A 12,160-nucleotide genomic window follows, 5' to 3' on the forward strand; every position below is an offset into this window, starting at 1 on the left:
GTCAGTGGCAGTGCAGTAAAAGTAAAAAGTTTAAGTGAACAGATGAGGTCATATAGAAAATATAAAATATATACAGACCCACTGCTGGACAGAATGGACAATGAGGTTTAAATCATTTGCAGAAATATGTGCAGTGTGCAGTTTGGCATGGGCTGAGTTTTAATGTTCAATCCAAAAAAGGATGAATTGATTGATAAATTCGTTGATTGTGGATTTCTGGATTATTTAATGTCTTCACACACACACACACACACACACACACACACACACACACACACACACACACACACACACACACACACACACACACACACACACACCTATCCCCGCCCCCTCAGCACGCAGGTGTGTGAGCAGCAGGAGGCGTGCGGAGCGCCAAACCCAAAGTTTTTACGCACCGTGCTGCCGCTCACCTTCACCTGTCTCTTTCCGGCCGCGGATTCACACCTGAGCGTCGGCTGCTGCGAATATTCTCCCGTTCGCTCCAGAAAACGATGGATTAACGTTTTTTGGGAGCCATGCTCACATTGTACGTTCGTCTTGGGTCGCGCCGCCGAGTCCTCGCAGGGAACCGATCCCACTTGGATGCCCTCCATTCCCGTTTCCGCATTCCCGCAGCCGCCGTGCGCACTGCAGGCGTGGGGCTCAGATCCATGATCTCGACAGAAAAAACCGGTTCCTCCGGCTAATCTACCCAACTATTGCTGGCGGTGCATTATGTTTCCAGGCAGAGGAAGAAGGTGGGAGCGAGGGACCGGACGGCTGGTGACTGCGGGCTGTAGAGGGCCGTTTTCAGCGGACTGAGGAAGCCTGAAGCGTCTCATTGATCGCAGTTCGGATAAATCCTGGAACAACCCGCCGCCGCGCTCCTTCGTGTCCCGGGATGGAGAGCTGCTGTCGCTCCTGTATGCCCTGTTTAAACCGGCTCTGGGACTGCATTTGGCCCGACTTCCGCTACCCAGCCGTCCCCAACCACAACCATGTCATCGCCAACCCGGCCGCGCAGGCGGCGGAAATCCGCACGGTGTCCGGAGACATCCGCGTCCCGTCGCCCAAGAAGCGGCCGGTGCAGCTTTACGCGGCGCTCTTCGACTTCGAGGCCCGCAGCGACGACGAGCTGACCGTGAAGGAGGGCGACAAGCTGTCCGTGATCGAGAAGCGGGGCGAGTACGTGCTGGCCAAGAAGCTCACCGGGTCTCTGGAGTCCGGACTGATCCCGGCCAACTACGTGGCTCTGCTGCAGGACGAGTTCGCCAAACACAAGTGAGTGCTGGAGACACGTCCTCTGCTCTGTCCCCAGGTCCCCCAGAGTCACCTGACCCGTGGTGCTGATGTGGGATCTGGTCTCTAATCAGCTGCTTCACCTCCTGTAAATCCCCCAAATGTTGCCAGAATGGTTCAAGGGAATGATGTGATGCACATGAGCAGGGACAGAAGGGCTTACTGTTCTCACCATACGACCCGGATCCGGATCCCGATCTTGTTTTTGTGGGATCTGCAGGAGGATCCGAGAAAAGTCACAAAAGAGGATTCTGAAACCGGAGAAATCCTGAAAATCTGGTGTGACAGCTGATCCAGGTTTGACCTCTGCTGTGTTTTTATTTATAACCAGGGACAGTAGAGCGTCCCTGATTGGCCCACAGCAGGTTTCCTGAGCAGCACCTGGTCAGGTGGAAGAACTAATAATAATAATAATAATAAATAATAATAATAATAATTAATAATTAATAATTCAGACAGAGAATGAAACTGCATCACGTGGAAGGAAGAGCTGTCAAAGTCTGAATGAATGAATGAATGAATGAATGAATGAATGCTGTGACCTGATGTGACTCTCTGATCTTCTCTACATTCACAGCTGAAACAGTTAATCGATCATTCGGCATCTGTTCTGATAACTGATCGAGCTGATTGGCTGATTTTCACTGATTCACTTATTGCTCTTCATCTCACTTCATATGTAATATTCTTGATCTTTGACCAGAGTTCACAGATAATTCGAGTAAATGATTGATAGAAAATTTATCTGGAACTATTTTGATGATTGATTAATGATTCCCTGCGGCGTCAGGGTGACTGGCAGTGTGAGTGTGTGTGTGTGTGTGTCATCATGGCAAAATGTGGTCCTGGACACACCTAAAGTCGTGGAAACAGAAGCAGTGTAGCTTCACAGCGTGTGTGTGTGTCAGTTTCCAATCACAAAGGACTCAGATGAGCAAGAACATTCACATTTGGAACCAGGGCATTTTTGCATTTCTGGTTCACAAACGACTTTAATCAGTTATAGAAATAGCTGCAGAATTATTAACTCAATTAAATGCTTCAGCTTCAGCTGCTTCAGCTCTGATTGGGACTCTGAATCTTGCTGGCATTCAAAGCAAAGTCTAACACAAACGTCTGGAGGTGGAAGCGTTGTCCTGCGCTGCTGTTGATCCAGACTGGAGCTAAATGTAGCCGAGAGCGTGCACGTGTTCACCGTCTGCAGCTGCAGGTCCTCCATTATTCATCCAGCCTGCAGGGAGTCATCGTGTTTCAGCCGAGCTCGCTCCTCACTGTCTGTGTTCACAGTGCTGAGCGGACACACACTCCAACGTCCCACTGTCCTCAAACGCACCACAGAAACTGACCATCAGGACAGAAACATCTCTGATTCCTTCTCTCAATGCTGAAGCCGATGAGCTGAAATGTGCTCTCTGCTGTTCAGTGTCTGCTGCAGCATCAATGTAAAACAGCCAGTTTCCAGTTTCACTTCACAGACTGAAAGGTTTTTTTCTCAGGGAGGACAGAATAATCCAAACACCTGTCAGTGTAAAACCATATAATTCAACAGCACCACAAACTGCAGCCTCCACGACGATCGGACAGTCACAGCAACACATCTGAGAAACAGGTTCAACTTTAAAACCTTTGTGCTTCAGTCTCAGCTGGGTGTACCTAATAAACTGGCAGCTGAGTGACGTCTGTACTCGTACACTTTCATAACTTTCTGGTCTCTGGAAGGGAAAGTAAAAGTAAACGTGCTGGTTTCTGTCTGATGTGGAGAAGATGAGCAGATCAGTGGGGAGTCTGATCAAAATGAGATTTAATGAGTCATTTTAAGGTCAAACAAAGATCTATAACGTCGCTACGGTGCTCAAAAATCATTATCTGACCTTTTCCAGAGAATCTAGATTCACCTCACAGTATTTTTAGGGCTGAACATAATGATTATTATCATTATTGATGCTTCAGCTCTGATGTTTTTATCGAGTTGTTCCTGTAATATTCCCAGAGAGGTTTCAGTTCATGGTGCCTTTGAGTTCAGAGTGTTTTCGGGTTCCTCGCTCTCATCTCACATCTGATGTTTGTACAGTTTGAACATCCTGGTGAGTTTCTGCTTGTTGTTGCTGCGAGTGAAACCTGAGCCGCCGTCTGTGACGCTGTGAACACAGATGAGTGTGATATCTGAGCAAACACTTTTAAAGACTCGTCAAGGAATCGTTGGTTCGGAGTCGCTCTTCTGGTCAGACGTGGACCAGTCCGTTCGTCCTGTGTGTGTCTGTCATGTTTGTCTTCGTCGCTCCGTCACCGACAGCCTGCGATGTGCAGAATGTGACCTGTCGAGGGCTGGAATGTAACTACGCTGAACAAAAACATAAACGCATCACTTTTGTTTTGCTCCCATTTTTCATGAGCTGAACTCAAAGATCTAAAACATTTTCTATATACACAAAAGATCCATTTCTCTCAAATATTGTTCACAAATCTGTCTAAATCTGTGTTCGTGAGCACTTCTCCTTTGCTGAGACGATCCATCGCACCTCACTGGTGTGGCATATCAAGATGCTGATTCGACAGCATGATTACTGCACAGGTGTGCCTGAGGCTGGCCACAGTAAAAGGCCGCTCACAGCACATCACACAGCACAATGCCACAGATGCATCATGAGTTCAGCTCATGAAAAATGGGAGCAAAAACAAAAGTGATGTTTTTGTTCAGTGTGAGTACATTTACTCAATTCAAATTAATGGTACTTCACTTGAGTGTTTTCTTCTCATGGTACGACATGTCAGAGGGAAACATTGCACTTTATCTGACAGCTTTAGTTACTGATTACTTTACAAATTCTGATTTTTACACCTGAAACCATCAGCTGATCGATCGATTTACGGCTATTTTGACACTCATGAAGTCATTTTTCCTGTTCATGGTTGCAGCTGCTGCTTTTCCTTTGAATTACTTTAATAATTTTACGTATTTGTAATAGTTTTGAGTTTTGGCTGCTGGATATTCTGGCAAAGTTTCTCACTGTTTTCTAAATTTTACGTCTTTATGCTCACATGAAGGACAGTGAGTGCATAAAGACATATATAAAGAAAAATTCTGGAGGTGGAACAAAGTCAGCAGCAGCTAAAATATGGAAATCTGAAATAAAACCCTGATTCCAGAACAGTTAGGATGCTGTTTAAAGCGTAAATATAACAGGATGTGATCCCCTTTGACTCAATACTCAACTGAAAACGCGCAAAGACAATACATTTAAGGTTTGACCTCACTGTTTAAGTGTAAATATCTTTGTGTTTGATTCCCTCACTCGCCGTCTGATCATCCGTTCACCTCCCGCCGTTGTCGTCCATCTTGTCTCTTCTCTGCAGGTGGTACTACGGGAACATAAACCGTGTGAAAGCTGAGAAGCTGCTGCTCGCTTCCCAAAACAAAGATGGCTCCTTCCTGGTTCGCATCAGTGAGAGTCACAGTGACGAGTACACAATCTCTGGTGAGCGCCTGCACCACTCATCCACTCATCCTCAGCGGTGACCTCTGACCCCGGCGGCTCCTCTCTGAACTCACCTGCTTTCCTCTGACTTTTCAATTCCTTGACTTTGTTCATTGGAGCTGTGCCTGCATGTGACTTTTGTGCTGTTGTGTTCACAGTTATGGTTAAAGCTGAACGCTAAGATGCAGCGTAAGGGCAGCACACGTCAGAAGAGTCAGTTACAAGATCAGTTACATTTAGCTAGCTTGATTTTGCTAACATTAGCCACCATACGTCAGCTGGTCTAACCAGACCAAAGCAGTCAATGGCAGCAGAGCTCCTGAACTCTCGATTAGAGCAGGTTTATTTTATCTCTGATGAATTCAACTTTTTATATGTGAGAGGGAAAACTTTCTGTCTTTGGTTAAAAAAGGTGCAGTTTTAACTTTGTGGTGCTGCTGCTGGGTCATTCTGATAGGTGTTCCTCTTATTTTGTCCCCTGTATCAACAGTATATCAGTGAAGTTAAGCTGCTTATCAGTAACAGCTCTCTAAAATGTTCATGCAGCTGAATCATCAGGTTAAAGTGAAGGGAGACTTTATCACAGGACTGTTGTATTAGACTCAACTCGCTGTACCTAATAAACTGGCCGCCAGCTGTGCGTGTGCAATTAGAGAAAAGTTTTGTAAATGAAACACAGACTAACAGAGAAATGAATTCACATATTTAAGAGCATGTAAAGAAACAACTGCACGTCGTACCGAACAGAACGGAACTGAGCTATAACATGATGTTTCCAGGGGACGCTAAAAAGTGACGGACAAACCAGAATCAGTCCCCGGTTACTCTGAAGTGAACTAAATCTGCTGTGTGTGTCTGGACTGTGAGGCGTTGGATGGTGTCAGATCAGAAACACGTGATCAGAAGTGTTTGATTGTTTCTGATCAGCACTGATCAGTGATCAATATCAGGCACTTCTCATCTGCTCTGGGACTCGTTGTGATTCGGTTTCCTTCAGTTATTTGTCTGTTTTCTGTGGAGCTTCGAGCTCGTGTTCGGTGGGAGTCCTGTTCTTCACCTCCTCTCTGTCCATCCGTCTCCTCCTCCTGCCTCTGCTCCTCCTCACCTTCATCCCCCTGCTCCTCTCTCCTCTCTGCTGCCTCTGTGGAGGCCGTGAGGTGTCGGCCTGGCCTCGGCAGCCGTGGTGGAGGAGGTCGGTGCAGACTGAAGTCTGGTGCTGAATTCGCTTATTTCTGCTGCAGACTTTTGGTTTGGCAGTAAACTAATATCAGCATCTGGTCTTCTCACTGCTTCAGTCCATTGGGGACAGATTTGGACAGGATGTCTTCATGCATGCAGGCGTGTGAACATAGAAGACATGAACAGAGACACTGAACCGAAAATATTTGATTGACACGTGATCTGCTTTTGTTCTGGTGGTTCATGTTTTCATTTTGTCTCAATCAGAAAGTGAAGAGTTCACATTTGAGCCTCCACAGAAGCGTCAGCATCAGCTTCTGTGTTCAAATGCAGCGTAGAAACATTAAAATCAGAATCAGCTTCATGCGTCCACACACGAGGAATTTGAGTTTAGAAACGGCGCCGCCTGAATATGTTTGTACGTGTTGTTTCATGTCTTGAATAATTAATAGTTCATCATTAGACCTCTTTTAGTTTTGGTTGCTAAATCTGGTTCTTGAGGCGCATGTCACCTATATTTGGACAGTCCTTTAGGGCGAGGAGCTAAATGCTAACGAGGGCACAGAGAGGAAGGACTGAATGGAGGAGGCGCTGGGGTTGATGATGAACTGATGGGTCTCAAACTGTTGTAGTTTAGCTTAGCTTAACATAAAGGCACAATACACAAACTGTAGCGGCACATCTCAATCACTAATGAGCATTTTATATTTCTTTAGTCTAAAAGCAGAAACGTAACCATGAGGTTTTAGGTGGATTTGTGCGCTGCGATCGTTTCTGGGTGCAGCGATTTCCTGTGGAGGCAGCCAGGCTAGCTCTTTCCCCCTGATTTAAGTCTTTATGCTAAGCTAAGATAATCCCTCCTGGCTCCAGCCCTGCAGTTAACAGACATGAGACTGACACTGATTTCCTTTAGTAGATTTAGCTCTTTTTTTTTTAACATATACATAACAGACAGACACAGCAGCTGATTGGCTGAATAATGTTCACAGACTTAAACTGGAGCTTTGAAACAGAAGGACTCGGTGATGCTGGACCAGCTGGAGGCCTCAGTTTTGCTCTTTAATCTGATGGAGCTCATGAGATTTAAAGCTTCTGTTGTTCCTGAATCACCTCCACCTCATTTCTGTCTGCTGCTCGTCACTTTGGCCCTTTTCTTTTCGTTCTCTGGCGTCTGCATCTTTATCCCCCCTTCCCTCCTCTTCTTCAAGGTCCTTTAGGTCCCGTGGGGGTGGGGGTGGGGTGGGGGGGTCCTCCTGAAATATGCATCATCAGTACTCTGAGTGCACACGTTCAGTAACACACACTGACTCCTTTCTTTCTTCCTTTTCTGAACTGCAGCTGGTAAAATACAGCGTATAATACAAATAATATATAAGCACAGTAAAAAAATATGTGATACTGCACAAGATGTTAAAAAAACACTTTTGTATGCATTTACAGCATCTGTCAGATCATTCTGTGCAGTCTACATGTTGGACTGTCGTCAGGAAAAAGTACCTCCGTCCAACAAATCTTTGTATTTTCCAAACTGAACGTATGTAACGTAGATCATGTGACCGCTGTGACTCTCCTGCCCGGCAGCCCGCAGCGAGGGGAAGGTGTACCACTTCAGGATCCAGCGCTCCTCCATCGGGGCGTACTTCGTGTCGGATAAGATCTCCTTCGCCACGCTGGGAGAGCTGATCTCCTACTACCAGAAGAACCCCCGCAGCCTGGGGGTGCCGCTGGAGGAGCCCTGCGCCCAGCAGGTAGGACCCACGAAAACTCTACGTTTTTACTTCTATTCTTGTGAGGACCCTGTTCACATGGTGGATTTTAGCTCTGTTTTGGTCTCCTCCAGCTCCTGAGAGAAATATCATCTCTTCAGCTGTGCTCACCAGCTGCCGCTAACCGCCCAGCGTTAGCACGTGGCGGGTTTTTAGAGCGAAGCAGAACGGTCACACCATCACTGATACGTTTTGATGTCAAAATATTGATGACAGACGCTTTAAACACTTTACAGAAGTGTTTAAAGCATCCTCACTTTCCAAATATGTCTCCACTTTAAAGGTCTAAACGTCTAATCGGTCCTCACAAAGACAGAAGTACAAGAGCACGAATGACATGAACAGCTGTTGGTGGAAATCATCTGTGTGCATCATGTTTGTGTCTAAATATAACAGTTATCATGTTCACGTGTGGTTGAAAGTGTGACATCAGCTTCAAGGGAAACACCTGAACATGCGGACACCTGCACAACTTCAAACACACACATCATAGATTAGATTAACTTTAGTGTCCACCTTAGTGGAAATTTGTCTTTCTAAAAGACATTAAATGAAACCAAAGACGGATCATACAACAACAGACAAACTGCAAAAAGGCACGAAATGGCAGCAGCAACAGAGAATACACTTAAAACCTTTATTTAAACACATTTCAGAAGACAGACAGTAACAAAACTCTGATTCTGAAGTGAGAATTCAAATGTTACCGTGCTGTTGATGCTCCGAAAGCATCACAAAATGAATATACAACATTTCATGTGTTTGACTACAGTGTAGATGTCAGACAGCGTTCTGATAAAAGCATTCTGTCGTTCTCACGACTCGACGACGCCTCATCGACTGAAAGAGAAAAACACTTTATTTTCTCCTGTCAGGACGCGTCGGTTAAAAAAGGCCGTGGCTGTGCGTTCACTCGTCCGTTCGTGCACTTCTGGGTCTCCACAGGAGGAGTTTGACCTGTTCACAGACATGTGAATAAATGCTTTAATCCGCTAACTGCATTAGCGCACGCTTTTCCACCGCTGCCACTTAGAATACTCAGCTTTGATTGGCTGGAAGGTTTGGTTTAATGTTTAGTGTCTGAACCGTCAGTAGAGAAGATGGAGCGAGGGCGATTTGTGTCTCGGCTTCAAAAGTCGTCAGCCGGCATATGAGCCACTTCCTGTTTAGCTAGCAACACCCGTGACCGTTGAAGCGGGACCTGAGCTAGAGAGTAGAAACGTTAGTTTCCAGTGTTTCCATCTCTGCACGTCACCAGCAGGTGAACTTAGGCCAAAAACTCACCTGAGTTTGCAGCTAAGCTGTTTCTCAGTGTTTCTCAGTGAAAACCAGCAGCCAGTAATGAGTCAGAACAACAGTCACGTTTCAGTTTCCAGTCCACGACGTTCCTGCTTCTCTTTTAACTGGAGCATCTTTGTCTTTGCAGGACGAATGTGAGACAAAGTGGGACAAAGACCCTGAATGAATCTTTGTGTTGTCGTGCTCTGCATGTGTAAATGAATACCGAGAGGCAAATTTTGGAGCGTAATTAAGCAGAGAGCAAAATATTTGGACCAGTTTTAGAGCAGAGTGACGTGGCGGCGTGTTAATTACAGGCTTTATCTGTGCACGGCAGCTCACATCAAACACCACCAGCTCTGGTCTCTATTCACGGCTCGTCAGCTCGAGCCCGGCGGGAGACGACGAGTATCTGGAGACTTTTCACTGCAAAATGACAAACCAGCAAAACGTCTACTCAGCGCTTTTTTTAGAAAGAGTCGCATCACAGATGTAGAGGGACGTTTTACAAAGAATATTCAGGAACGTTTGTGGATTTTAAAGACGAGCGGCGAGGTTCGGTTTTTCTCCTGTGGATGAAAAGTGTTTGAGAGCATAAAAGCTTCTGGATCAGAGGCCACTGAATGACTCCACCTCTTCTCTCTTCCCTTCCAGAGGAAGCTGTGAGACACACACACACACACACACACACACACACACACACACACACACACACATACACACACACACGGAAGAAGAGGCGCAGAACAAGAACAGATGGAAAAATCACACTTTGTTTCAGTGTCCAAGGATTTTTTTACTTCATATTTTCTGAGCTTTCAACATCAAACAGAATCAATATGTTCACTGTAAGTATTGATTCTGTATTTGTGCCTTTTACATTTCACGACTGGGTGAACTGGGAGTCCACATTTTGGGGTTTGGAGCGGCGGTCCAGCAGTAAGTCCTCACGACTCGACGTTTCAGTTCAAATCCTGAATATTTGAAAGTAGAGACAGAAGAGCAGCTTCTCATCATTCGTACAGTTCACACACAGCGCGGTGAGACCAGTGTCCACCGTCTGCAGCCTCACTGCGCTCAGACTCGGGCTAATGGTCCATCATTCAAACACAGTTAAATGTTTCTCATCACTAACGATGCTGTAGGTCAGCTTTTAGTTTGAAGGAGCAGGTTCGTCCTGCTGTTTAAAGGTCGACGTGTGTATTACTGAGATCATATCAAGTGTATTTCTCCATGTTAATGAAGTGAGGTGAACAACCTCTGTGATGATGGCAGAGAAACACGCTGAAATGTCGGGGAGTCAGACTCATTTTCATGCTTTTCTCTGTACAGAGATGCAGAACAGACTGTTCATTTCAGTTCGTGTTGGACAAACTTTGGGTTTTTGGTTTTAGACACTGTTGTGTTCATTCATTCATTTATTTGATGTGTGTGAACGAATGAAAAGAATTGACGAGTTGAGCGATGCCTTGCTTTGTGTCTCAGCTGATGAACACTTGAATTTATCATTTTTATATCAAATCAAGTTGATTTGTCGTGAATTCAATTCATGAATCAAGCTTTTCTGTAACCTTTCATTTCATTTTATCAAAGCACTTGATCATCAGAACAAAATGTTTTGTATCACCTATAAACAATAAATTTGTCATGAAGCTGTCAGATTCGTGGTTTTTTTATTGTCGTTCATTCATTCGTTCGTCTTCCACTCACCTCACACGACGCTGCTGATCGTGTGTCGATGCGTCGTAAGAAGGGAAATCAGTGCATCGCATGTGAAAAATATTACTTTGCGATGGTAAAAACAGTAAATAAATCAAGGTGAAGACAAAATATATGCAGACGTTCTCATCATGATCCAGAATTTCTGTTCACTGTCCAATTAGAAAAGAGTTCTGGCTCAGGCTAGAACATTAAACAGTCAACAAGCAGCATTGAAGAAAAGGAGCCCGTGGTGGTCCAGAATCACAGAGGGAATGTATGGACGTGCACAGAAGCCCCAGCTGTGCTCGAGCCGTCAAAAGCATATTTTCAGTCTTGTGTCGGCCTCTGTCTGCCATCTCTGGTCCACTGAAACGTTCAAACGCCGTCTTCCTGCTTCGCCCTGCAGGAGCAGAATTCTGTCATGTGCAAAGTCACACAGGGACCGTGTGTGTGTGTGTGTGTGTGTGTGTGTGTGTGTGTGTGTGTGTGTGTGTGTGTGTGTGTGTGTGTGTGTGTGTGTGTGTGTGTGTGTGTGTGTGTGTGTGTGTGTGTGTGTGTGTGTGTGTGTGTGGAGTAATTTTAACTTAAAATGCAGTCGCTCAGTGTTGGAAAACACGTCACCGCAGCGCGTCTGCTCTGTCGTCTCACGCTGGTTTGATGTAAACTGTCTGGACTCACCCTGTCGTCTCTGTGCAGCGGGAACTGTTCGACATGGAGCCGTGGGAGAGGCCGCGAGAGGAGTTCAGGCTCCATAAGAAACTGGGAGAGGGCCACTTCGGGGAGGTGTGGGAGGCCCTGTGGACCACGGAGAACAGGAAGGTGGCCATCAAGACGCTGAAACCAGGTACGAATACAGGAGATGCTGTGAAGAACACACGGTCTGTACCGTTATATAGACTTAAAACACCGAAACAAAGAGGCTGATTCCTGTTAATAAACCTGTTTGTTTGCAACAAAACAGTGACGCTGGGGTGGAAAAGTGTCTGAACACAGAGCCCAAAGCAGCACAATACATGATATAAAGTCACCTGCCTGGAATGTGTGCTCGCACGCTTTGATTGGCCGGTTCAGGGAGCTCATTCAGGAAGCTGAATGTGGAGCGACGGACAAAAACGGAGACGGTGAAATATTTCAAAGGGGAGGGAGGGTGGATGAAGTTTCCCATTAATGGGAAGAAAAAGAGGTGGAGGTTATTAAAAGAGCTGAATGACGGGTTAGAGGCGGTGATCGAGGGACGAATGAGGGCGTGGAAGACAAAAATGTCAAATATGGACATTAGGGACAGTTTGGCTGCGTGGAGACAAATAGAACATAAGATGATCAAATCTGGTAAAGTTCACCAATAATTCTGCTTGTCCCCGTCCAGAGGACACGAAGCAGGACGAGTTCGTGAAGGAGGTTCAGGCGCTGAAGAGCCTCCATCACCCGAAGCTGATCCAGCTGTTGGCCATGTGCTCCAGAGGAGAGCCGGTCTACATC

General features: G+C 45.8%; 1 protein-coding gene across 1 annotated transcript in view; it reads left to right on the top strand.

Annotated features, from left to right (window-relative positions):
* The first annotated feature begins 653 nt into the window (after positions 1-653).
* The window catches only part of srms (src-related kinase lacking C-terminal regulatory tyrosine and N-terminal myristylation sites), a 19,357-nt gene continuing 7,850 nt past the window's right edge, over positions 654-12,160 (top strand). Inside the window, exons 1-5 of the mRNA XM_070968353.1 lie at positions 654-1,263; positions 4,636-4,757; positions 7,518-7,684; positions 11,378-11,525; positions 12,048-12,160. The exon at positions 12,048-12,160 is cut by the window's right edge and continues 46 nt beyond it. Of these exons, the coding sequence (XP_070824454.1) occupies positions 884-1,263; positions 4,636-4,757; positions 7,518-7,684; positions 11,378-11,525; positions 12,048-12,160 (930 nt within the window). The 5' untranslated portion in view covers positions 654-883. The remainder of the gene's footprint in view (positions 1,264-4,635; positions 4,758-7,517; positions 7,685-11,377; positions 11,526-12,047) is intronic.

This window comes from Chaetodon trifascialis, chromosome 8, assembly GCF_039877785.1.
Source record: "Chaetodon trifascialis isolate fChaTrf1 chromosome 8, fChaTrf1.hap1, whole genome shotgun sequence".
In the NCBI taxonomy this organism is placed as follows: domain Eukaryota; kingdom Metazoa; phylum Chordata; class Actinopteri; order Chaetodontiformes; family Chaetodontidae; genus Chaetodon; species Chaetodon trifascialis.